This window comes from Puma concolor, chromosome A2 (assembly GCF_028749965.1).
Source record: "Puma concolor isolate L17-30 chromosome A2, mPumCon1.1.hap2, whole genome shotgun sequence".
Lineage (NCBI taxonomy): Eukaryota > Metazoa > Chordata > Mammalia > Carnivora > Felidae > Puma > Puma concolor.
Window position 1 is genome coordinate 2,734,332 of NC_141668.1, and position 27,002 is coordinate 2,761,333.

General features: G+C 45.5%; 2 protein-coding genes across 6 annotated transcripts in view; one reads left to right on the forward strand and one right to left on the reverse strand.

Annotated features, from left to right (window-relative positions):
- Positions 1–22,610, reverse strand: part of RBM33 (RNA binding motif protein 33) — a 139,908-nt gene extending 117,298 nt beyond the window's left edge. For 4 of the 5 annotated variants that reach the window (XM_086685482.1, XM_086685466.1, XM_086685457.1 and 1 more), the window contains exon 1: positions 22,426–22,610. In XM_086685482.1, coding sequence (XP_086541608.1) covers positions 22,426–22,468 — 43 coding nt within the window. In that variant the 5' untranslated portion in view covers positions 22,469–22,610. The remainder of the gene's footprint in view (positions 1–22,425) is intronic. The other variant, XM_086685474.1, reaches the window with a different exon arrangement.
- Positions 21,687–24,624, forward strand: LOC147582919 (uncharacterized). The gene is made up of 2 exons (XM_086685489.1): positions 21,687–23,155; positions 23,571–24,624. The coding sequence occupies exons 1-2, from the start codon at positions 22,467–22,469 to the stop codon at positions 23,617–23,619; spliced, it is 738 nt and encodes a 245-aa protein (XP_086541615.1). The 5' UTR covers positions 21,687–22,466; the 3' UTR covers positions 23,620–24,624.
- Positions 24,625–27,002: the final 2,378 nt, after the last annotated feature.

Genomic DNA, 27,002 nt, shown 5'->3' on the forward strand with positions numbered 1-27,002 from the left:
GAGCCCCAAAGATACTTTTCTAATACTTTGTGTAATCTTTACATTTTTCCAAATTAACCATAGTTTTCTAAGTTTGTTTTCAAAGACCCTATTTAAGGAAAGTAGGGGTAACACAGAATTGAACGACAGGAATAAAATGCAAGTCACATACATAATTTTAAATTTTCTAGTAGCCACATTTTAATGTGATTTTTGAGAGAGAAACAGAGAGAGAGTGTGTGCGCATACACGATGTGCACAACTGGGGGGAGGGGCAGAAAGAGAGAGGGAGACACAGAATCTGAAGCAGGTTCCAGGCTCCAAGCTGGCAGCACAGAGTCTGATACGGGGCTCAAACCCACGAACCGTGACATCATGACCTGAGCCAAAGGTGGACACTTAACCAACTGAGCCACCCTAATCACCCCTCTAGTAGACTCATTTTAAAAAAGAGGGGTGCCAGGGTGGCCCAGTCGGCTGAGCATCTGATTCCTGAGTTCAGCTCAAGTCATGATCTCACAGTTTATGAGATGGAGCCCCACGATGGGCTCTGTGCGCACAGTGTGGAACCCGCTTGGGATTCCCTGTCCCCCACCCCGCCCCCCCTACACTTGCACAAGCACATATTCTCTCTCTATAAATGAATAAACACACACTTAAAAAAAATAAAAAGAATAAAAGTTTAAGAGGCGAAACTTTAACAACATATTTTATGTAACCTAGTATATCCAAAATATTATATAGCATGTAATCATTATGGAAAATATTAATAAGATATTGTACATTTTTCCCATACCAAGTGTATATCTCATGGTATGTCTCCTATCTCATTTAAAACTTCTTTTATTAGGAAAATCAAAGATTCGGAATGAAATTTTTTCCTCTTAGATACACATGCAAGGAAAGAGGCTGGAGAAGTAGCAGCAGACAGATACCTCCCCAGAGAGAATCTACCTAGGGGAGTCAGACGATAAAAACAGCAATAAAGCCCCAGGAATTCATCCAGACTTAGCCAATCAAGTTCTAACAAGGTAATAATACATCGATTCCAACCACACGCTCGCTCCCCAACAGAAGTGATTTAAAAAACAACAACAATGAAAGCTATCAGAAACTCGGTACCCTTGAGAGTTCCACGTCCAGGACGGCGGCATGAGGAGTCCTGCCCACCGCACTCCCTGTGAAACTGATGAAAATTATTTTTAATAAAATAACCATTTAAAGCCTATGGAATTGATTCTAAAGGCATACATCAAACGAGAAGCACCTTTTTCAAGAAATCTACCCAAAGAACAGCTGCAAGAATCTGGGGCTGCTGAACCAGGACTGATCCCTCCTCTCCCTCCCAGTTCGGTGTGGCTTCGACTCCCCTCCGGACAGGTGCAGGGGGGACCTCAGACCTCTGCACTCTTCGTCCTGCCCCTGTTGCCCAGGCCTGGGCTAGGCCCTGGGTGAGTGCCAGTGAGAAGTGGGGGCTCCCTTCTTCCATCCAGACCCCACCTGTGGGAGACACTGCTGGGGCCCAGACAGCTCCCGCCCCAGCTTGTGAGGTTTCGCACCGAGAGACGTAAGCCAAGGACACCTCAGAGCTACTCCTGCCTGCCGCACCCCCTGCACCCTCCACCCAGGCACTCAGCTCCTAAAGCAAGGATGTCAATCACAGACAAGCACACCACTGTCCACACCCACAGCGCAGGGCTGTACCTCAGTTTGCCAAAGGAGAAAAGCAAGCCTTAGAACAGAGAGCTCCCAACTCTCTCGGAGGAGCTGGTTTCACTTGGAATAGCGTGCAAAAAGGGTTCTGGCCAAAAGGTGCTCTCAGAAAGTGGGAATTTTGGAGAGGTCCTTGAAAAGAGAGTAAAAGTCAATGGAGATAAAGACTGACCTGTCCAGGCTGCCTACTGTGCCAGAAAGAAATGGGGAGACAGGTGGGAAGGGCCCACTGGGGTTAAAACATCTCAAACACTGACCCCAGACACCACCCAATCAAAGGAGCCTGAATTTAATACCATCAGTTTAGAAAGCAAATTACACCCCACAACACTGAAGATGGGATCAGAGAGAAAGACAGAAATGAGGGGTGCCTGGGTGGCTCAGTTAAGCGTCCGACTTCAGCTCAGGTCGTGATCTCGCGGTTTGTGAGCTCGAGTCCCACGACGGGCTCTGTGCTGACAGCTCGGAGCCTGGAGCCTGGAGCCTGGAGCCTGGAGCCTGGAGCCTGCTTCTGATTCCGCGTCTCCCTCTCTCTCTCTGCCCCTCCCCCACTCGCACTTGCGCTCTCGCTCGCATGCGCCCAAGCTCGCTCTCTCAAAAATAAAGATTAAGGGGGAAAAAAAAAAAGACAGAAATGAGCAGGGCCAAACCACCATCGCAGGGTGACTATGGGCATGGCCAAGGCTATGGCCTCTGAGGAATGTCATCAGAAGCTGCACCCTGCCCAGAGTGGAGTAGGGGACAAAGACTTTGCTTAAACAACCTAGCCGGTCATCAAACAAGTTAAAAAGCAAATAACTAACAAGCCCAGAGGTGGGGAGTAGGCAGATCAGCACCCTGAGTGGACACAACACATTTTCTAAAATGCTCAATATCTAATAAGAAATGACAAGACATGCAAAGAAACAGGAAAGCATAACCCACACATAACCCATCAGAAAAAAAGGCAGGCAACAAAAAAGGTGTGTAAGAGGACGAGATGTTAGACTTAACATCTGTGAGGATGTTCAAAGAACTACATGAAACGTGACTAATGAACAAAAGGGAGGGATGACACTTCCATCAAGTAAGTGATAGGAATAGGAATTATAAAAACAAGAGCCAAAAACAAATTCTGGAATTGAAAAGTAACTGAAATGAAAAATTCACCAGAGGGGCTCAACAGTAGATCTAAACTGATAGAAGAAAGAGTTTGTATCCTAAAAATAGATCAAGAGATCATCCGATCCAAAGAACACAAAGGGAAAAAAATAAAGAAAAATGAACATAGCTTCACAGAAATGTGAGACACCAATATATGTGTAATAGGAGTATTAGAAGGGGGAAGGGAGCCGAAAAAAATATTTGAGGAAATAACAGCTGCATAACTTACCAAGCTTATTGTAAGTGTTAATTTATGCATCCAAAAAGCCCACAAACTTAAGGTAGACACACGTATCGTAGTCAAAATGTTTCAGAGACAAGGAAAAACCCTTAACAGCAGTAAGAGAAAAACAAGTATCACTTACAAGGGAACTGCAATTAAGATAATTTAACAGAAAAAAAATATATATAATTTAACAGGTAATTCTCAGACACAGTGGCAGAGACCTATACAAAGTGCTCAAAGAAAGAATTCTATGTCCAGCAAAACTATCAAAAATTAAGATGAAATAAAAATATTCACAAACAAAAACAGAAGGAATCTGTTGCTTGCTCACTCTGTGTAGCTGACTAAATCACATGCCCCAAAAGACACATTAAAGTCCTTTCCCCCTGTTCTCCCACCTATGAATGTGATCTTATTCGGAAACAGGGTCTTTGCACATATAATTGAGTTAGGATGAGATTATATTGGCTATTAGACGTAACAGACAAATACAGAACACTCAACCCAACAAAAGAATACACTTTCTTCTCATGTGCACATAGAACATTCTGGAGAATATGTTTGTTTGTTTGTTTAATATGAAATTTATTGTCAAACTGGTTTTCCATACAACACCCAGTGATCATCCCAACAGGTGCCCTCCTCAATGCCCATCACCCACCCATCCCTCCCTCCCACCCCCCATCAACCCTCAGTTTATTCTCAATTTTTAAGAGTCTCTTATGGTTTGGCTCCCTCCCTAACTTTTTTTTCCCCTTCCCCTCCCCCATGGTCTTCTGTTAAGTTTCTCAAGATCCTCATAAGAGTGAAACCATATGATATCTGTCTTTCTCTGTATAACTTATTTCACTCAGCGTAACACTCTCCAGTTCTATCCACGTTGCTACAAAAGGCCGTATTTCATTCTTTCCCATTGCCAAGTAGTATTCCATTATATATATAAACCACATCTTCTTTATCCATTCGCCAGTTGATGGACATTTAGGCTCTTTCCATTACTTGGCTATTGTTGAAAGTGCTGCCATAAACACTGGGGTACAAGTACCTCTACGCATCAGCACTCCTGTATCCCCTGGGTAAATTCCTAGCAGTGCTATTGCTGGGTCATAGGGTAGGTCTATTTTTAATTTTTTGAGGAACCTCCACGCTGTTTTCCAGAGCGTCTGCACCAGTTTGCATTCTCACCAACAGTGCAAGAGGGTTCCCGTTTCTCCACATCTTCTCCAGCATCTATATTCTCTTGATATGTTCATTTTAGCCACTCTGACCGGTATGAGGTGATACCTCAGTGAGGTTTTGATTTGGATTTCCCTGATGAGGAATGATGTTGAGCATCTTTTCATGTGCCCGTTGGCCATCTGGGTGTCTTCTTTAGAGAAGTGTCTATTCATGTTTTCTGCCCATTTCTTCACTGGATTATTTGTTTCTCGGGTGTGGAGTTTGGTGAGTTCTTTATAGATTTTGGATACTAGCCCTTTGTCCAATGTGTCATTTGCAAATATCTTTTCCCATTCCATTGGTAGGCCATAAAACAATTCTTAATAAACTTAAATAGGTCAAAATCACACAAAGCATAGTCTCTGACTAAAATATAATAAAGCTAGAAACCAACAACAGAAGGAAAACTGGAAAACTCACAAATATGTGGAAATTAAACAGCACTTCATCAACCAAAAGGTCAAAGAAATAACTAAGGAAATAAGAAAGGGGCGCCTGGGTGGTTCAGTCAGTTGAGTGTTCGAATCTTGATTTCGGCTCAGACCATGATCTCAGAGTTGGTGGAATAGAGCCCCACGTCAGACTCTGAGCTGACAGCACAGATTTTCTCTTTCTCTCTCTCTCGAAATAAGTAAATAAAAGTTTTTTAAAATGCAAATAATTTTAAAAAAGAAAGAAAAAGACAAGCCAAACTAGTAGTAAGTCTTTGCAAAGTATGTATCTAATAAAGAACTTGCACACAGAAAATATTAAAAACTCTCAAACTCACAATAAAAACCCAACTTTGAGGGGAAAAAATTATTTAAATAGAGACTAAATAACATGTATGACAGGGGCACCTGGGTGGCTCAGTCAGTTAAGCATCCAACTTCAGCTCAGGTCATGATCTCACAGTTTGTGAGTTCGAGCCCCGCGTTGGGCTCTGTGCTGACAGCTCAGAGCCTGGAGCCTGCTTCGGATTCTGTGTCTCCCTCTCTCTCTGCCCTTTCCCCAGCTCATGCTCACTCACCACTCACTCGTTCTCTCTCTCTCAAAAATAAACAAACATTAAAAAAAAATTTTTTTTAAATGAACACATATGTATGACAAAGAGCCTATGTAAAGCTTCTCAACAGTACACTGTCATTAGGGAAATTAAAACCACACCAAACCACACCAAACCCCAGGACACAGCTAAGAGAATGGGCTAAAATGCAAAAGACCCGCCCCACTAAGTGCTGTCAAGGGTGTGGAGCAAGTGAGCACTTCTATTCTGCTGACAGGAGCGGGAAGGGACACAACCACTTAATGAAATAGTCTGGCAGTTTCTTAAAAAAGTTAAGTACTTAAATACACCCCTACCATATCACCCAGCCATCCCTCTCCTATGTGACGAACCAAGAGAAAAAGAAATATAAATTGCATGCAAAGGCTTGTACACAACCGTTCACAGCCACGTTATGGGTAAAAGACAAAAAGTGGAAACATCCCAAAGGTCCATCAAAGGCAAACATAAAATGGTGGAATATCCATAAACCCCATTCCCCTCAGCACTAAGGGAGAATGAGACACTGATACCCTCAACGACACGGATGACCTTCAAAGTAACTATGCTGAGAGAAGCCAAACAAAAGAAAAAAAAAAACACACATATTCTCAGATTCCTTTTCATAAAATGATAAACACCCAACAGTAATAAAAATCAGCATTTGCTCAAGGACAGTGGGGCGGGAAGCAGGAATTACAAAGGACATAGAGACACTTCTGATGATGACACATTCGTTACAACGTAGTTGTGGTTTCATGGATGCGTGTGCACATCCAAACTTATCAAACTGTGTGTTTCAAAGATAGGCAATCTCTTGAATGTCAATTATACTTCAATGGACTCAGTTTTTAAGAAAGATAATTAAGAACCTTTGGTCAGGGATTAAAAACTCAAATGTCTACAGGAAGTAGACAGGGAATGAGCAAAGCGAGCTGGATGGGAATTATGTCGAATTTAGCAGGACTTTACCTTGTTTACAGACAAGAGCATTCCCGTGAATTACAGGGAATACAGGCCCAGTGAGGGCAGATTCCAACTTTTCAAGAGAAGACAGAAATACGGATTTTTTTTCCTAATCGTTAAACACAAGCAACTAATTCAAACTGTGGTCAGTTTTCTGTTAGGCTTCTGTGTTCGTTTTCCTTACTCCACCAGATTACATACTTCACGAAAACAGAGAGCATTCCCTAGCTACGACAACATGAACAAAGTCCCAACATTTTTTGTAAGTAAAAAGTTTTGTTCATGGCTGTTTTTGTTTTGTTTCAGTACACAGGAAAGGAATTAATAGTGACAATCACCCTTGGCAGATATTGCTAATTACAGCACCCAGTTCCGCTGAGGCCAGAAAACCCTTATGCCACGCTAACAACAATCCCTTAGAAATCTTGTTAAAAATCATACAATCCTTGGCCCCTCCCTGAATCTGATCCAGTGGGCTCTAGGAATTGTGATGACAGCTAGAGTCGGGAACCCCCTGCCCCAGTCAACCTCTATCCAGCAGAGAAGACACGCCAGAAGAAAATTTAACTGCCGTCTTGCTATGTAAGTACTTCCTGAAGTTAAATCCACGAAAATCAAAATTAGAAGCCTGGATTATGCAGAAGTAATTAAAATAAATACTACTCCAAAGAAAAGACCCCCGTAAAATGTCCGAGAAAACTGGCTATGAAATTATTCCAAAATAAGGATTAGTTCAACCCATATCCTTCATCAACAATTATTTCTTGAGCACCTAATGTGTGTCTGGCATTGTTCTAAACACCTGGCATACGAGGTGCACAAAATTAAAATCTCCACCCTGTTGCGGCGCCTGGGTGGCTCAGGTCATGATCTCACAGTTGGTGAGTTTGAGCCCCGCATCAGGCCCTCTGCTGTCAGTGCGGAGCCTGTTTCATTCCTCTGTCCCCCTTCTCTCTGACCCCCCACCACTCGCATGAGCACGCACTCTCTCTCAAAAATAAAAATTAAAAAAAAAAATCTCCACCCCATGTAGGTTACTGTCTAACAGGTAGAGACAAATAAAAACCCCACGAACAAATATATATGGAAAACGAGGAGGAGGGGAGTGGAAGGTGTTAACCAGGCTGATTACAATTTTTTTTTTTTCCAAGTGCAAAAAAGGTGGTTTCATTAAAGCACGAGGACAGGACCCATGGGCAGACAGAGCTGACTAATCAAAATTTTAAAACCCGAGTGGCCGAGTAGGTTAAGCCTCCAACTCTTGATTTCAGCTCAGCTCATAAGTTCACGGTCTGTGGGATCAAGCCCCACATCTGGCTCTGCACCAAAGCGTGGAGCCTGCTTGGGGTTCTGTCTCCCTCTGCCCCTCCCCCACCCAAGCACATGCAGGTGCGCTTTTCATCAAAATAAATTCTAAAAATCTTTTCAAGATTTAAAAAAATTAAATGTACATGGGGCGCATAGGTAATATAATCAATTTTAGAAATGAAACCAATGCATTTTAACAATATCATTCGTAAGTTCACTTAAGAGAAACAATAAACCCATTACATGTTAACAGAACATATTCTTTTTAAGATTATTTTGAAAGAGAAAGAGAGAGATGGGGGGAGAGGGGGAGAGTGAGAGAGAGAGAAAGAGAGAGAGAACGTGTGGGGGAGGGGCAGAGAGAGTGGGAGAGAGAATCCCAGGCAGGCACTGTGCTGTCAGCACAGAGCCTGACCCGGAGCTCAATCTCAGGGTTCGCGAGATCATGACCTGAGCCACAATCAAGAGTCAGACGCTTAACCGACTGAGCCATCCAATGTAATGTCTTGCAAATGTCTTGCAAATGCCCCCAATGTAACAGTCTTGCAAATACTCCTTAATATCTGTCTTTGGAGAAAACAGCTGGATTTTCACGTCTGATTCTGCTTTCGATCTCCTGCAACATTTGTTCTAATTGAAGTGCGTGAAAAAAATGCAACACCAAGTACATGTGAAGTTGCAAAAGAGAGTGTTAATCGCGTTTTCAGAGAACTTCAGATACTCTTGATACTATACCAATACTCAACAAGTGGCAGTTTCTTAAAGCCTGTTTGCAGTGCAGAATCTGAAGCGTTATCAATGAACATTTCGTACTCTCCTCTATTAAAATGCACCGCTGTGTCTTGCATTGTTAATATATCTTTTATCATGAGTGATCGTGTAACATCGTTTTGAAGATACCGGTTCACTGGGGCGCCTGGGTGGCTCAGTCGGTTAAGTGGCTGACCTCGGCTCAGGTCATGATCTCGCAGTCCATGAGTTCGAGCCCCGCGTCGGGCTCTGTGCTGACAGCTCAGAGCCTGGAGCCTGTTTCAGATTCTGTGTTTCCCTCTCTCTGACCCTCCCCCGTTCATGCTCTGTCTCTCTCTCTGTCTCAAAAATAATAAACGTTAAAAAAAATTTTTTTTTTTAAAAAAGAAAAGAAAGAAAATACTGGTTCACTGAGTTATCCAGTGCTTCAAAATCTGGACACTTTTCATCATTCAATATCAAAAATTAGATCTGTTATTAACAGCACCACCAATCTCATCAGAAAAGTCTTCAAATATTGGGATGTGTTCAAGTTCACCACAACAAACACAACTTTTCCAAAATTCTGATTTTTGCCTGAAAGCTTGGATTTTCTCACTGGCAATCAATACTGTCAGGTGCTTCTTTCCTTGAAGAGGCAGGCTCACTTCATTTGCAAGCACACTTCTGGCAAATCCTAAAGGCTGAGTGATTATAGCTGGCCAATTGTCTTTTCAAGGAAAACTGGTGTTTCATGAAAAAAACAAAACAGTAATTAAACAGCTAATTCAGTTCTCAACACAACCAGACAAGTACTGTTCCCTGGGAGCCACAGACGGTAATAACGGAAGTGCCTTATGCGTACTTCCCATTTCGTCTTAAAACAAAAAAAAAAAAAAAAAAAAAAAAAATTATGGACTCAGGGTCAAGATTTAATAAAATAACATCTACTACTTCATCAAGGGTCTAACTAAACAAAACTGTAATTTTTTTTTTCTGCGTGGCCTGACTTGTATCATTTTGTGGCTGAGGCGACTGACTCGCCATTACTTCTGCAACGCTGGTACAAATTTACAGCACTGTGAAAAGGGCACACCGGGTCTTAGTACTATTATGAACACAGCGCTCACAGACCCTCTAAATTCATCTTGGGGACCCTCATGACTTTGAAAGCCGTTCCCATCCAATCAGTGAACATCGACAGTATGGAGAAGGACGCTCACCAAGGAATGTTTTATCCACAGGGGAAAAGTGGAAGTCGGCCAAAAGAAGACAAAGCAGACAGGTACAATTAAAATGACAGTCTTGAAACTGCACACTAGGCAGCAATAAGAACCGTAACTAGTACTGTTCTGCTTCCTGACATGGAAAAACATCCACAGTAACATAATGTGAGGGAAAAGTCCCACAACATCATGTAGTAAAATGCTCCATTTTATACACGAAACAGGCGTGTCCAGCTGTGTCTCAAGGATATGAGCAAAAGTGCTAGTAAGAGTCATCTTTCTGTATGGAATTACAGACTGTCTTCTGTATTCCTCCTCACATTTTTACAAAACCCATTTTCTTTCTTAGAATAACAACTTGTCCTTACTAAAGTAGTAACCCACTTGTTATAAAACTTCTTCCAATACCTAAAAGTACACAGACGGTTTAAAATCACCCCAAATTTCTCCGATCAGAAGTAACAATCATAACATCAAGTGAACATTACTCCAAATGTCTATGCACACATTTGAACGTATAATGCACAAACTAAAACAGGATGGATGGTACGGGATGTCTTTAACAAAGTACGAAATTTCGTACTATCTAAATTTATCAGAAAAAGCCACTCAAGTAAAAATCAATGGAATGACTGAAATTCAAGTAAAAATTTCTTCAACGCAGGAGATATTTTGAGGGTAATTGCCAGCCCCCCCCCACCCCCCAAAAATACACACAGCATGACAGGGGCCGAGGAGAGTGAAGCCTGGTGTCACACGCTAGGCAACAACCGACAGAAAGGCTGAGCGATGCCCAGATTTCCGACAAGCAGGCGGACATACAGGGTAAACGGCACACAGGCTGAAAAGTGCTGGGCAAGCCCAGGAGACCGGACCACGAGTAGTTCGAGGTCAGTACGTCTGAAACACCATTCACTGAGAGAAGCAGCAGGAAAAATAAATGCTGAGAAGGCAGATTTGGGGCATTACTGAAGAATCGACGTGAGAAATCTACACTCAACACGCAACATGACTGCAGTTTGGAAAGATTATCTGGCAACAACAAAAAAGCAATGACTGAAGAGACAGAAGATAACAATGGCCTGAACAACAAAGAATTGCAAACCAAGAAGTAAGAGAAAAGTCCTGGTTAGCATCACAGGAGAGAACAGGTGGGAGAATAAGACAATGACTAAACCAGAATCTGTCCGAGTCCAGGTGCTGTGGACCAAATGACAGGGACAGAAGAGAAGTCAAAGAAAACATCAGGATTCTGAATCCAGAGTATTAGTGGGATGTGAACTGACTGGTAACTGTGCTGGTTTATTTTGGGAGTGGGACGAGGAGAAGGTAAGGAGTTCAGTCTTTAAAAGGCTGCATGGGTGGGGCGCCTGGGTGGCTCAGTCGGTTGGGCGGCCGACTTCGGCTCAGGTCATGATCTTGGGAGTTTGAGTTCGAGCCCCCGCGTTGGGCTCCCTGCTATCAGCACAGAGCCCGCTTCAGATCCTCTGCCTCTTCTCTAGAGTTCTCTCTCTCTCTCCCCAAAATAAATAAGCATTAAAAGAAAAAAGGAAAGGAAAGGAAAGGAAAGGAAAGGAAAGGAAAGGAAAGGAAAGAAAAGAAAAGAAAAGAAAAGAAGAAAAGAAGAAAAGAAAAGAAAAGAAAAGAAAAGAAAAGAAAAGAAAAGAAAAGAAAAGAAAAGAAAAGAAAAGAAAAGAAAAGAAAAGAAAAGAAAAAGGATCATTACAGATAGAAGTGTTAAGGTGAGGTCATACTGGGTTAGGATGGGCCCTAACTCCCACGACTGGTGTGGCGATCCCACTTCTCAGTACACGTACCAGAGAAGCGTCTCGGTTTACACACAAGAGACTGCAAACACAAGTCTGAAGAGAGATTTACACACCCACGTCCGTGGCGGCACCCTTCACAATAACCAAAGGGTGGAAGCAACCTAAGTGTCCATCGCTGCGTAAATGGATAAATGGGGTCTGGCCATACAATGGAATATTATTTAGTCTTAGAAAGGAAATTCTACACCTGCTACAACACGCATGAACCCTGACAACATCACGCGACATCAAGTAAGCCACCCACAAAAAGGCAAATGCCGTCTGACTCCTACACAAGGTCCCGAGAGTAGTCGGATTAATACAGACAGAAGTAGAACGGTGGGCACCAGGGGGTAGAGGACGGGAATGGGGAGGAGCGTTCCACAGGACGGAGGGAGTGAGGAGGTGGCGCAGACACGAAACGCAACTGGCCGTGCTTCCACACTGCCGTAACTAGATGATGGACACAGAAGAACTACGCAATTATTTTTTAGTTGAAATTTTTTCCGCAGTAAGTCTCTTTTAAAGTGAGAGAAATTTTAAACTGAACTATGAATAACTTTCCACTTCTGACAGACTCAAACGTCTGACCGCCTCCTCTGCTGAGGAGCGCGTGGGAACGGGCTGGTGGCGGCGGGGTGCCACGGCGCAGACGCCACGCAGAACGGTCTACACGCACCCACCTCTGTCTCCTCACTTGCTCGGCAAGGGGCCTCGCTCCGACCAGGCTAAACCAAAGGCACACTAGAAAAAGTACAAAATGACATATGCAGAGACTAACCTTTGTGGCATAAAACGAATACTACATACTGGTCGTGAATACGTGTACGTCGGTATATCTACTAACTTAATACCTCACCACTGATACGGAAAGAAATATGTATGGGAAATACACCAAATTCCTGATGGTGTGCGTGACTGTGGAGAGACAGGAGACGACAAAGTATAAAGGGGGCCTTATCTGTAATAAGGTCGTTCATTTAAAATACAAACCTGATGCAAATGTGACCAAATGTTAAGTGCTCATTCCAGCTGTGAGGTTAACAGGTTCGTCACGCTATTCTCTACCGTTTACTGTATTAAATGGCTTCTCCCAGCACGAAGATCGACAGAAGTCAAAGGACTGAGACGCCATTGCTTTATACAGGTATAGACTCGCCCTCAAGAAGATGTGGCCACGTATGCACAAACATGGAACAGATGCCCGAAGGGGACTATTTCAAATAGAAAAAAAAGTTTGTTTTTCTCAGTGGAGGAGGGCAAAGTGACCATGAGCAGGTGTGTATCGTGGAAGAGGAAAAGGGATCAAACACGAGGATGAATCAAAGGGGGGAAGTTACGAACAGTGACGTCCCAAAGGGCACACTGCTGGGAATCCCAGCCCTAGCGTAAATCCATGTGAGCACGGGGGAAAGAAGTCTGGGGTTGAAAAGGCAGGTGGAGGCCTCTTTTTCTGGAGAAAGCAATCTCATCCCCTGACACCAAGGAAACAGAAAAAGACCAAAAACAAACCAAAAAAACCTGTAAGTACTGCAGTGAGATTACAGCCACAGCAACAGAAGTGGAAAACAACTAGAATTCCCAAAAGGAAGTAAACACAACTCTCGGTGTTGGGTCCATGTGCTTGGACAAAGGCATGCGAAGCAAAGGAAAGACCACACCTAATGCAGTACCTTTAGAATACGTGCAGCCCCTTTCTTTAAAGTTCTGGTTTGTACCTATCACAGTGAGCAGAACCAAGAGAACAAACTGTATCCACATTCATCCGGTTTTGAAACAAGAACAATGCATCCCTGAAGACCCCAGGGGAAAATTAACTTTGCAGGACCAGAGTGGTCAATGCCCTCACCAGGAGACTCTCCTTACCCAAATATCTTGTTAGGGGTGCCTGGGTGGCTCAGTCGGTCAAGCGTCCGACTTCGGCTCAGGTCAAGATCTCACGGTTTGTGAGTTGGAGCCCCACATCGGGCTCTGTGCTGACAGCTCGGAGCCTGGAGCCTGCTTCAGATTCTGTGTCTTTCACTCCAGCTCATGCGCGCGCGCGCGCTCTCTCTCTCTCCCTCTCTCTCTCTCTCTCTCTCTCTCAAAAACAAATAAAACATTTTTAAAAAATTTAATTAAACATCCTGCTGGATATTCTATTTTCATAAGGGAGTCACTTTTTCTTAGAGCAAGGCTATAGGTATCTGCCGGAATTTTTTATAATTTTCAATTACATAGCAATGAGAGGTCTATAATTAACCCAACTCTCTTGCTTAGCATTCTAACTATTTCCTCTTTTCCAGGAACCTGGGACTTGGATTATAAACAGTACAGAACATTAGCTTGAACAGGGTTCTAGCCAACTGCCTAGTCCAAGGGTCAGCAAATTCCGGTCCACAGGCCAAGTACGGTCTGCAACCCCTCTCTGTCCAAATGTGGCTGCTGCCTGTTTATACACGCAAGCTTTTATTGAAACAGTGTACGCCAATTCAATTACATATTGTTCAGAGCTGCTTTCAGGCTACAAGGGCAAAACAGAGTAATTGCAACAGAAGCCATGTGATCTGCAAAGCCTAAGATATTTACCATTGGCCCTTTGCAGACAAAATTTGCCAATCTTTGCTGTAGTCCAAAGGTTCTCAACCTTCTTCCTTTTGCTTCAACACCATTCTCATGTACGATATGCTCATATTCTAAATCACTAAGAGTGAAAATTCTGTATTTCACAGGTGAGTAAATTTAGACCCTTTATTTGAGCCATCTAGGAAGAACAATCAGGGTAACGTTCAAGAACTTTGAGGGGCACCTGGGTGGCTCAGTCAGTTAAGTTTCCGACTCTTGATCTCAGCTCAGGTCTGGATGTCAGGGTCATGAGTACAAGCCCGGCATTGGGCTCCATGCTGGACACGAAACCTACTGAAAGGGGGGACGGGGGGAAGAACTTTGAAAGTGAGCATGTTAGCCCTACAGAGTAAAACTACCAAACTGAGCAACCAAGCAAAATAATCAGACAGAGCCTCTATGCCATGTTGCTTGAAAAATAATTTGTAGTCATTGTTTTAAAGATCTCTCACCTATATGGGCCCCTGGACAGGCTCTCCCTGAAATGAACTTTGTACTCTGTTTGCGTGTAGTGCGCACTGGCCATTTGCCTGCCTGTCCTGCAACTGAATTTCTTCCTGAGTCTGGAAGTCAATCACACTAGGAGTCCCGATAGAAGACAGGGCTCTGCCTCCCCAAGCTACAAAAGCTAGAGCCTCGATTCTCTGCCATCCCGGGCAGCCTGGAGGAGGGCCAGCGGTCTGAGCTCAGCCAACCGATGTCCCCACCACGACTTAGGAATGTGAAGGAAATCACACCCTATTTCTTTTCCCAAAAGTCTATAGCCTCCTTCTAAAAAGTTAAACTTTCTGAACTGGCAAAGATCAGTTGCTAAATAGGTGAAACTTAAGGGAAGAAACGTCAAAGGAAAGGAGAAAGCTCCCCCCCCCCCCCCCGCCAGTCCCTTTTCTGCCTTCCACAGACACAAGCAACTGCTGTGCAGACTGTGGTCCCCACACTCCGCAAAGGTGCAGGGGAAATGTAGGAGTGCCCTCCCCGAGCCTCTGTTCGTGTGCTTGGACTGCACGAGGCGAGGCGCTCACAGGAAGCCCGAGTCCCAATTAGCTTCACAGCCATTCTCAGGAGTTATTCTCAGGAGGCAGAGGCAGGACACACACACGGCAGACGGGAGGCCGTCAGAGATGACGAGTGAGCTCTGGAAAACCACGTTGTTGCCCCTGGGCTCACAGGAGCTGTGACAGTCGGTGGTGGCTTCTTAAGGATCGATACCGCCCAAAGTCAGTACCTGCAGCAGAGCCGACTGAGAAGGCCCATGAGGTTCCCCAAGACTCTGCGGGGTCACAGGACTGCCAGGCAAGCTCCTCACAACTAGGCTGAGATCACTAGAGAAAGTTTTCCCAGCCGTTGCACCTGCACCTTTCCAACCACTGTGGAAGCCTCTAATTCCTGTATTAAAACCCTTCATACCTGGGACACTTAGCACAGCTTCTGTTCCGACTCACTGATAAAACTCAAATAATCCCAGCACTACAGAAGGGCTGAACACAGGATTCATTTTACTTCAATGAGCTCGCATTTTTACACTTGTCTTCTCCTTCAATCCAACCGCAAATCCTCCTTTTACAGATGTGAAAAACAAGACTAGCCAAAGTTAGTGAACCACAAAGCCAGATTTAAACTCAAGTCTACCAAACACCAAGTACAGCACTCTTCAATTTACTGCAGAAGCAGCTATAGCAGCATACCCTCTGATTTCCTATATGAAAATATTAAAGGGGGGGGGTGCCCCTTGGGTGGCTCAGTCAGTTAAGCGCCTGACTCTTGATCTCCGCTCAGGTCACGATCTCACGGTTTGTGACCTCAGGCCATGCATGGGGCTCTGTGTTGACAGCATGGAGCCTGCTTGGGATTCTCTCTCTCTCCCTCTTTCCGCTCCTTCTCTGCTCATGTGTATGCTCACACACTCTCTCTCTCGCTCAGAATAAACTTTAAAAAATACGTTAAAGGGCAACTATGACTTCGTTGATGTTTAGGTAGGAAGGTCACTTATTTTATGGAACGCAGTAAATCGCACAGGCAGAATCACTCAGGCACAGGCTGCAATCTGGTGGTCTACAAGACACATGCTCTCTGATTTACATGATCTCTTCTTAGTTGACTTACTTAACATTTTAAAAATGGAATTATATGTAAGTATTAGAGTTCCATCTTCTTTCAAAAAAGAGGAGAAAATATCAAAAGATGGCAAATAGTGGACCCACATTTAGTGATAGCTAAAACAGCTAAAGATAAACAGCATTTGGGGGTGCCTGAGTGGGTTAAGCGTCAGACTTAGGCTCAGGTCATGATCCCGCAGTTCATGAGTTCGAGCCCCACATTGGGCCCTGTGCTGACAGCTCAGAGCCTGGAGCCTGCTTCGGATTCTGTGTCTCCCTCTCTCTCTCCGCCCCTCCCCTGCTCATTCTTGTTTTCTCTCACTCTCTCAAAAATAGATAAAACATTTTTAAAAATTAAAAAAACAAAAAATACAAATAAAAAAGATAAACAGCATCTGGCGGAACAGAACAAAATTCCTACGTCGGTAAGTAACTGACAAAGTAGCTGTAGACACGGGGCATCCCTGGAGCAAAGCGCCACCAGCAACTGTGAGCCTGCTGAGGCCCCAGAACCGCCCTGACCGCTGTGCTTCTCCCGTCCTAGGCATCTATCCCTCCACCTCACTCTATGAACTACCAAAGTGCCTATCCTCACAAAAGCATCTCCGTGAACTGTCTTGTTATTCTTATGTTTTGTATATAACTGAAGTATCAAAAACCAGAAATAAGTTTCAGTTAAATGAGACAAGGAGAAATGATAGGAAGAAATATATAAGAAAATTTCCCAAAACTGAAGATTCCCAGACTAAAGTGTCCCCCAAATGCAAAGCACAATAAAAAGATATTTGCTGATGAAATTTGAGAACACTGAGGAGTAACTGTTAAAATCTTCCAGGGAGAGAAAAAGGTCACATACAAAGGAATCAGAATGCCATCACTTTCAACAGCAGAACTGGAGGCCAGGAAAACACAGCAACACCACCAAAAATCTAAGGAAAATGAATTCAAATTTAGAATTCTAGGCCTAACCAGATCATCAATCAAGTATAAAAACAAAGTAAAAATCTGTTCGGGCAAGCCTGAGTCAAAAAATTTAGCTTTACCACACTAGAAATGGGAGCGTTGAACCCTACACTAATTCATTTGAAAACATAAAGAAGTACTTTGCCAGAAAAATCTACCAAAACTGACCCACAGAGGGGCACCTAGCTGGCTCAGACAGAAGGGTATGCAAGTCTTGATCTCACTGTAGGGAGTTCAAGCCCCATGCTGAGTGTAAAGATTACTTACGTAAATAAACTCAAAAAAAATGACCCAGAGACTTTTAAAAAGTGAAAGAGACCAATGATAGAAGAAACTGAAAAATAAAGAGGTACCAGACCCCAAAGGCTTTGCAGACAGAGTTCTTCACTTCAACATTTAATACAAAGGTTTTTTCATTATGTCCCAGAAAACTTCTCAACTTGTTCTAAGAAATCAGCATTTCATTGAAAAAAAAAAGAAGAAAGAAACAGGATAGCACCAATGCACACACAAACACAAAGGAAGAAAACTATAAGCCAATTTTTCTTATGCTCGTACATAAATCCTAAAGTGAAATCCAACCATATATTAAAAAGAACAAAACACACAGGTTTTGAGCCCAAGAATGCAAGGTTGGTTCAACACTAGAAATCTACCAACATAATACATTAAGAGATTAAAGAAAGGACCTCACAGATCACCTCAATAGATAAGGAAAAAGCATTTGATGAAAATTAAAAGACTCAAAAAACAAACTTCTTCGCTAAAAAAAACAGTATCACAAACCTACAGTATACATATCTAATGGCAAAACATTAAAAAGAACACTCTTTAAAACCCAGAACAAGCTCACAAGACAGAGAAGCCTGTCACCACCTGCACTCTTCAACATCATACTGGAGGGCTTAATGATGAGTGCCTCTGAGACAAGACAAGAAACGAGAGCTATAAATATTAGAAGAAAAGACGCTGCAGAAATGACTGTCTAACTAGAAAATCTAAAGTACCAAACTGGTAAAACAAGATTCAAAAAACCAGTTGTACACTATTCAATTAGATCTTAAATGTTTTATTTTATTTTTGAGAGAGCACAAGTAGGGGAGGGGCAAAGAGAGAGGGACAGAGGATCTGAAGCAGGCTCTGCACCGACAGCAGAGAGCTCAATGTGGAGCTTGAACTCACAAACCACAAGATCATGACCTGAGTCAAAGTTGGACACTCAACCGACTGAGCCACCAGGTGCCCCTTCAATTACATTTTAAAAAAGCTTTTCTACAGATCAATATCAAATGTAAGAATAGGATTAAAACCTACACCATCTTAGGGGCACCTGGGTGGCTTAGTCAGTTAAGCGTTCCACTTCGGCTCAGGTCGTGATCTCACGGTTTATGAGTTCCAACCCTGTGCCGGACTCTGTGCTGACAACTCAGAGCCTGGAGCCTGCTTTGGATTCTGTGTCTCCCTCTCTCTCTCTTCCCCTCCCCCACTCACACTGTCTCTCTCTCAAAAATAAATATTTAAAAAAAATTTTTTTAAGTACACCATCCACAGTGACAAATACAAAATATCTACGAACAAAACTACCAAGAAATGTGAAAGAACTATATAAAGAAAATTTTACTTAATGTAAGCTCCACAGGGGAAGGGACCTCTGGTTTATTCACTATGTACCCCAGCCTCTTAGATCAGTGCCCGGCACAGGAGCAGGTACTCAATAAACATTTGGCAGATGACTAACAGACAAAAAAGAAAAGCTTGACAGAGACACTCTTGTTGCTGGATGAAAGAACCCATCCTGTAAAAATACCAATCATTCTCAAATTATGTAAATAAACTCAACACAACCTAAATAAGAATTCTAGTAGAATTCTTTACGGAATGTGATTGATGATTCTGAAGTACATTTTTTTTTTTAAACGCACAGAGCTAATCATATGGGATTAGCTGGAAAAGAATATGCCATCATAGGGGTGCCAGGGTGGCTCAGTCGGTTAAGCATCTGACTCTTGATTTCGGCTCAGGTCACGATCTCACGGTTTTTGAGTTCAAGCCCTGCAATGGGCTCTGGGCTGATGGCACAGAGCCTGCTTGGGATTCTCTCTCTCTCTCCCTCTCTATCCCTCCCCAACTCATGCCCTGTCTCTCTGTCTCTCTCTCTCTCTCTCTCTCTGTCAAAAAATAAACATTAAAAAAAATTTTTTAAATATGCCAACATATATACATCACACACAGAAAGACGTATGCACATATGTTCACACACACAATGAAATAATTCTAAAAAACTGTTCATGGTAACTTCTTAAAAAGGTGGAAAAGACAAAGAAGAAGTCAACAAATCATATTAGAACTGTTATAGGCCCCAAATTCACACAACACTCAAAATAAAACTCCATATGGAATAAAAGCTAAATATAAAAAAAAAAGCCCAGAAGCATCAAATGGTAAAAACATAGAGGAACTCTTAGCATAAAAACAGATTTACAAAAAGAAAAAAAAAAAAAAATACTTATAAAAGAATAAGTGATATATTTCACAAAGTAAAACTTTAAGTTCCATATAGTAAAACACTTAAAACAAATTTATTTATAGGGCAAGCACAATTTTATTTTTTTTTAATTTTTTTTTTTTTTACGTTTATTTATTTTTGAGACAGAGACAGAGCATGAACGGGGGAGGGTCAGAGAGAGAGGGAGACACAGAATCTGAAACAGGCTCCAGGCTCTGAGCAGGCAGCACAGAGCCCGACGCGGGGCTTGAACTCACGGACCACGAGATCATGACCTGAGCTGAAGTCGGACGCTCAACCGACTGAGCCACCCAGGCGCCCCATGCACAATTTTAAAAAAGGGTTACTAATCCTCTGATACAATACACGAAGAATGAGAAATATACAATAAAGAGAAGAGGTCAACCACCCACTTTAAAAAAAGGTGACTGAGGGTCAGTTAGGCATCAGACCTCGGCTTAGGTCATCTCTCCAGTTTGCAAGTTCAAGCCCCCATCAGGCTCTCTACTGTCAGCACAGAGCCTGCTTCGGATCCTCTGCCCCCCTCTCTCTGCCCCTCCCCCGCTGGTTTTGGTTCTCTCAGAACAAATAAATCTTGTAACATGACTTAAAAAAATACGTAGCAAATTATGTAAACAAGCAATTCACAGAAAAATAGCACATGAAAAGATGTCTAACTTCTCTGGAGATCAGAAAAACAGAAATACAGATTACAACATCGAGGCTCTTTTTCTGTCCCTAGATGATCCAGAATTAAAAAGATTCTTAGGGTATGGGAAACGGGATACTCCCACACACTACTGAGGGAAGTTAAGGACAACTTGCAGTAGCTACCAAAATTGTAAATACATGTAATTGCAACACAGTACTTCCACTTTTAGAGCGATCCGTCCTCCAGAAATATTTGCATAGGCACACTGAGTTGTGTCTACACACGTTGAGCACGGTATTTGCTAGTGGCGAGAAAGCTGAAATAACTGGAATGCCCATCGACAGGCAAATGATCAGTGGTGGATCCATAAAACTCTCACCTACTGACATGGGAAGATGCCCAGGACCTGCTTTTAAGTGAACAAAGCAAAGTGCAGAGTACTAGAATTCTACTCATACCATAAAAGGGCACAGGAGGATTCACAAGGAAAACATTTCATTAATTCACTCACCGTCAAATTATGTGGCACGTATGCAACGTGCCAGCAACTTGGAGCACATGGCTCGTGAAAAAGACACCATTCCTGTCTCAATGGGACCTACAGGCTTCTTTTTCCAAAAAGACCAAATAAATAACAAACCGGGCTAAACGTTCTGAAGCAAACAAGGCTGCCAAGAATAAAAGGCAGGGAGGCTTGGAGGCAGGAGCTGGACCTACTTCACGTAAGGAGGGCATCCCGGGAGCCTGAGACCCAGAGCGCGAGGGCCGGAGCAGTGCAACCCGAGGGGACCTGGAGGACCGCACTCAGCCTGTGTGCGGAGGCCGCAGGAGCCAAGTCACACGCAACTCAGAACCTGGTAAGGGCTGTGGCTAAAGCCTCGGAGGGAAACGGGGTGGCCCTGCCAAAACGGAAGGAGAAACTCCAGAACCTCAAGGTAAAGCCTACCTACTCCTCTAAAATAGCAAGTCTCGACCTTTCGAGACCCAAGTTCATCCCAGGCGCCGAAATGCTTTGATTTACGTCGACTGTATTCGTAGGTATCTACACTCTCAGGACCTAAGGATCGCGAACTTGAAAGGACACGCCCGCACACAGAGCAGCAGCCACCTCTGCAACGCCTTCACACACCACGCCGCCTCGGCAAAACGCCCCTGTGCGTGAGAGAACACGCAAATAACGGGTGGCATTGTTCGCGAAAGGGCTTCCGACGCAGGAGCCCCCGGGCGACGCCTCCAGAACGATACAAAACACAACATTGTGACCCCGGAAAGTAACCGAGCAAGGAAGGAACACCCTACCTACCCCGTACCTTCACGTTTTAACTCGAGAGCCCCAGCCCTAACAGGCACGACATCTCTTTACCTTCCAGAAAAGCGGCACGGACCAAGCCCCCCTGCCCCAAGTGACACTTCTGTGTTTAGCCTCTCTCGGCGGGTTTTTTCCACCCTGCCACGCAAATGTCTCAATGCTTGGACCAAAGTTCTAAGCAGGACACTGCAGCGTACTCGTAAGCAGGCGGTACTAAGAAGTGCCTCCAGGGAATACGCTGGAAGGATGTTTCAACGCGTATCAAATGCTTTTACCGATTCCACTTTACCGTCTGTGGGTGTCCTTCACCGAAGCTTTCGAGCGATAATTACGAACTCACTTGCAAGTATTTTTCCTTATTAAAAAAAAAAATAGAAAAAGAAAAAAGAAAAAGCCTCGGCCCACAAATTGTGATTTCACCTGGAATTTGTTAGGCGCCCTGTCAAAACCACTGATGCTTGCGAAACAAGAGGAAACCGCCCAAAGGAACTGATCCGGTATCTACACCTTTCTTGCCCGGCTGGGTCTCGGTCAAACGCGGACGAAGCGCTACCAAGCGTTCACTGGGCCACGGAGGGGTGCACGCAGCCGACCCGCGAGACGGGGTCACTCCTCTGCAACCCCCGGCTTCTGAAACGCCGCACTGCCCCACGCTCCCGCACAATGGGGGACACCCTCAGCGGCGCCTCTGCACCGGGCCTGAAATCCACCCAGGCCCGCCAGCAGAGCCCCTCCGGCGACGAGCCCGGCTCCCCGGCACCGCCGTCCGAGCGGCTCGCGGCCCCGGCAGGCCGGCCTCGCCGGCCGAGGCCCGCCGCTGCGTGCAGGCTCGACGGCGGAAGCCGCGGCACCGAGGCTCGCGGGCCCCCACGGCGCGTCGAGCGACGCGGGAGGCACGACGACGCGGGTTGAGGGAGCCCCGGCCCGACCTCCCCGCGCGGGGCGCCTCACGTACCTCCGGCGCCGGCTCCTCCGCCGGCTCCCAGGGCGGCCGCCATGGTGCTCGCGGGCCCGGCCTTCGGGGTCGCCCCGCCAAGCCAGGCGGTGGGCCGCCGGCCGGCCGGGGCCCGGGGACGTGCGGCGGGGGGCGGGGGGGCGGCGGGCCGGGACCAAGGAGGGGGCGAGACGGCCGGCGGTCTCGGCCACTCCGGCCCGGCTCCTCCGCAGGAAGAAAACAACAGACTATCGCAACATGGCCGCCGGCCCGCCCGCCGCCGCGGTGCACGCCGGGATGATGGCGACCAGCAGGGCGGGCGCGGGCCGCCTCCGCGGCGCGGCGGCTCCGGGACGCCTGCAGGAACGCGGGGCGAGCGCGGAGGGCGAGCAGGCGGGCGGCCGCCGCGCTCGGCCCCTGCAGCCGCAGAGTTTGCAGCGGCGGCGGGGGCGGTTGCCGGCCGTAGTCCCGTCCCGGGTTCTGTCGTACGACACTTTGCAGCAGTTGGCGCGGCGCTTTCCGGCCGGCGGCCGGCGGGCCGGTGGGCGGGGCTGGCCGCGCCGTCAAGCTCGGGCCGGGCAGGGGCGGGGCTTGCTCGGAGAGGCTGGCTGGAGCTGACCCAGAGCAGGGGAGCAGTCGGAGCCCGGGTCTGGAGGCCGGCTGCGGTTGCTTCCCGGACGCGCTGGGCGCCCGGGCCCGAGGTCCGCGGGAGATTGCGCTCCTGGAGCAGCGAAAACGGCCGGAAAACGAGGTGCCGTGAATGATACCAAGGAAGGGGCTTAGGGCTTCGGGAGACTCGTCTGCTTGTCAGCAGGTGGGGGATGGGGGAGGCGTGGGTGTAACGGGGTCGTGAAGTACCCACGAGCTGCAAACGTCGATTCGTTGACGGTGAAGGTGAGGATATGGGGAAAGGAAGGAAAGGGCCATGGAGTAGAAAGAGGCTGAGCAGAGGCTCAGAGGTGTCAGATGACTTCCTAGGGACGGAGGATTGCCAGCAGTGTGTGCGGCCGCGAGCGTCCTGGGAGAGACGGGTGCTCAAGAAGCAATCAGCTGCAAAGGGGAACAAGGGTCAGATGCAATGAGGACTTTGGGACATTTTCCTGAAGCTGTAGGGAGTATGGACAGATTTTAACAACTGAAGTGACATGACAAAATTTGTGTTTTAGGAAGATGGCTCTGACAGCAAGAAAGCGGATGGGCAGCGTGGAGAGGTAAGAAACCGGGTGCTGTGACCCATTAGTAAACAGCCGCCACGGTCCATGCTGGAGGTGGCTTCCCAGATGGGAACAGAGATGGGCATGTGACAAAACGTTAGTGATAGACTACATTAACTATAAAATTCTTTCAACTTTATATACGTTTGAAGTTTTTCATGATAAGTTGTTTGAAAAAATAAACTTTGCTGGATTAGTAATTAATGCCACAGATACTCACCTGAAAGAGAAAAAACGAAAAACAATTTTTAAAAGTTACTTTGATTCAGCTGCGTGTAATCACTGCAAAAAAATGATAGCGAGCATTGTAAGCAACCTGGAATAACTAAGTCTCCATCAGAAAGCACATCAGCCCATCCAGATTTTAAAAGGCTTGAACCTCTAATCACCTTGCATTATTTTTGAACTGTGGAAGGTGACATTTCTAACTCAGAACATGTTTTTCAAGATAGTTCCGCTGGTGATCATCTGCCTCCCCCTCCCACTGGTGATCCTGAGAAGGATGGTTCAAAAAACCAAATACCCAAAGATGAAACAATCTCATACGTACTTTGTAGCCATGTTATAATTAAGGGAAGACATCTATGTCAGTTATGAATGACCTAAAAATGAATTTCTCTAGGACAAGACTCTAAATTTTTTCATCACTAACTGGAAATACTTGAGCCTGGACGCCTAATATGAGAAGATTTTGATACAGTACTGTGAGTAAAGGTTTAACAAACCCCCTTTCTTCTCTACAGACAGATTTCACTTTGGGTTGCCTTTTTAACTTGTCCTAGAAACCTGATGAAGTTACAACGTCAACTGTGTTACAAAACATCCTTGCTTGTGTCAGAAGTGCTCTCTGACTGGTACACTGCTTCTGGCTGGACAAAACGGAATCATCTTTAAACACCTGTCAGGAAGCCAGAACTTGAGGATCTTCCTTAACTGAGTTTGGGGATGTAAAAGGTAAATCCGGGTAACTATTATGAGATGTGCAAGTTCCCCCGGTCTAGGATTCTTTTTTTTTTTTTTTTTAATTTTTTTTCAACGTTTTTTATTTATTTTTGGGACAGAGAGAGACAGAGCATGAACGGGGGAGGGCCAGAGAGAGAGGGAGACACAGAATCGGAAACAGGCTCCAGGCTCCGAGCCATCAGCCCAGAGCCTGACGCAGGGCTCGAACTCACGGACCGCGAGATCGTGACCTGGCTGAAGTCGGACGCTTAACCGACCGCGCCACCCAGGCGCCCCTAGGATTCTAAGCCAGGGCAGTCCCGACGCCTTCATCTTGCACCTGAGTTGTATTTGGGGAACCACAGAGCAGCTCTGTGAGGAGCTCACGTGTGCTTACGTGGACTGCAAAGGAGAGCATCTCAGAATGCCCTGCTCCCAACCTGTGTTTTTTCTTTAACTTTTTAAATGAAGCTGCTGCCAGGTGTCGCATTACAGGAGTATAAATGGTCAACCTAAGATCTCCTGCTGAGCATTTAACAATTTCTTACATCTCCCCCTGAAAATCTTACAGGTTCCGCTTCGCTTTCAGTTAAAAGTGGATATAGAAGCCTTACTCTTCTGTCAACATGGACTGAAAAGTCTAGGGCCCCATCCTCCTGCTATAAGACAGATTTTGCAAAAAAAAAAAAAAAATTGTTGGATTGCTGGGCTTTAGAAATTAAAACAAATCTCCAGGGGATCAAGAAAGAAGCAGGGAGGTGGGGGAGGGCGTGAGCTATAAATAGTGAGGGTATAAGAAAGGCAGGTTTCCCTGAGGGAAGGTACCCCTGTTAGCACTGCCAGTAGGAAATAAGCTCTTGGGCCTCTGTGGTGGTGAGAATATGAACGTGAGGCTCCCGGTTTAAGCCAGAGATCCTGGAAGGCCTTCCTCATATTATGCTCCCCTGTTTTTCACAGTTTAAGATCAAGCAACTGTGGGGGGGCCTGGGTGGCTCAGTCAGTCAGTCATCAGATTCTTGATTTCAGCTCAGGTCATGACCTCATGGTTCGTGACGTTGAGCCCTGCGTCGGGCTCTGCACTGACAGCACGGAGCCTGCTTTGATCCTCTCTCTCTCTCCCTCTCTCTGCCCCTGCCCCACTCACACTCTCTCTCAAAATGAATAAACTTGAAGAAAAAAAAAGATCACAAAATACACAGGAGAAGAAACCACAATAATTGAGAGTTGAAAAAATATAAACTGTAGATTGCCCTCCCAAGGAGCTCAGATACTGAAATTCTCAGAAACAACACTACGCGAAATGTTTAAGGAAATGAGTTAAAGTGAGAAGCCAGGAGGAGACCCCCATAGTGACCGGAGAGCCGCTCTGTATTGGTCCTCTTCTTTGCAGCCTTCTCTTCTGGAACAGTCTTATCCTCAAGCCATTAGGTGATGCCGGTGGTGATACCGACAGGGGCAGGGGAGATGGAGATGGCTTTGCTGACCCACATCTGAGAATCAGAACCCAGGCTCCTTACGAGGGCTGTCCGGTATGGGAAGCGAGATCAAAACGGGGAGGAATATGTACTTGCAGATTGGCAGGCTAGGGTAAGGAGTCAGCTTGGCAGAATGAGGCACTGGGGTCAGTGCAACATGGAGAGGCCCGGCCCGGGCAGGACAGGAGGACGCCACCCCGGGGTGGGGGCCGCGTGTGAGCTGGGTGTAGCAGCAGGCGGTGAACTGGGACATCAGCATGCCAGCGCCGTGGGAGGGCTTCCACGCCGCTGGGAGGTGGGGCCCAGGAGGTCAGAGCTGGGTGTGAGTGGTGAGAGCATCTCCGTGGGCAGCAGAACCGCGGTGGGGACAGCCTGCCTCTCGTGAGCAAACAAACTGACCACTCTGGCCGTGATGACCGTTCCTGGGACGGCCTGCAGGCGGGGCCAGGGTTTGCAGACAAGAGGGAAGGAAGGTAACAAGGTTGACTTATCTTCATGACTGTAGGTGATCTGTAGGAAGAGAGTTCTTGTTGGAAGTTCATACTGAGGTACTTGTCAGTGATGCAGGCTCAACTCAGAGGCTTATTCTCAAATGGTGCAAAGAAAAGGGGTTTAATTTACTGCATGTTGAACTTTTCGGTAAGTTTTTTGTTTTTGTTTTTGTTTTGCTTTGAAACAAAAAAAATTATTAAAAACAAAAAAAAGGACTAAAGAGAATGTTCAAAAATGTAATTGTAGAGGCACCTGGTTGGCTCAGTTGATTCAGCATCTAACTCCTGATTTTGGCTCAGGTCACGATTCCACAGTTTGTGAGTTCAAGCGCCGCATCAGCCTCTGTGCTGACAGTGTGGACCCTGCTGGGGATTCTTGCTCTCCCTCTCTCTCTGCCCCTCCCTGTTCATTCTCTCTCTCTCTCTCTCTCTCTCTCTCTCTTTCTCTCTTTCTCTCTCTCTCAAAATAAATAAAA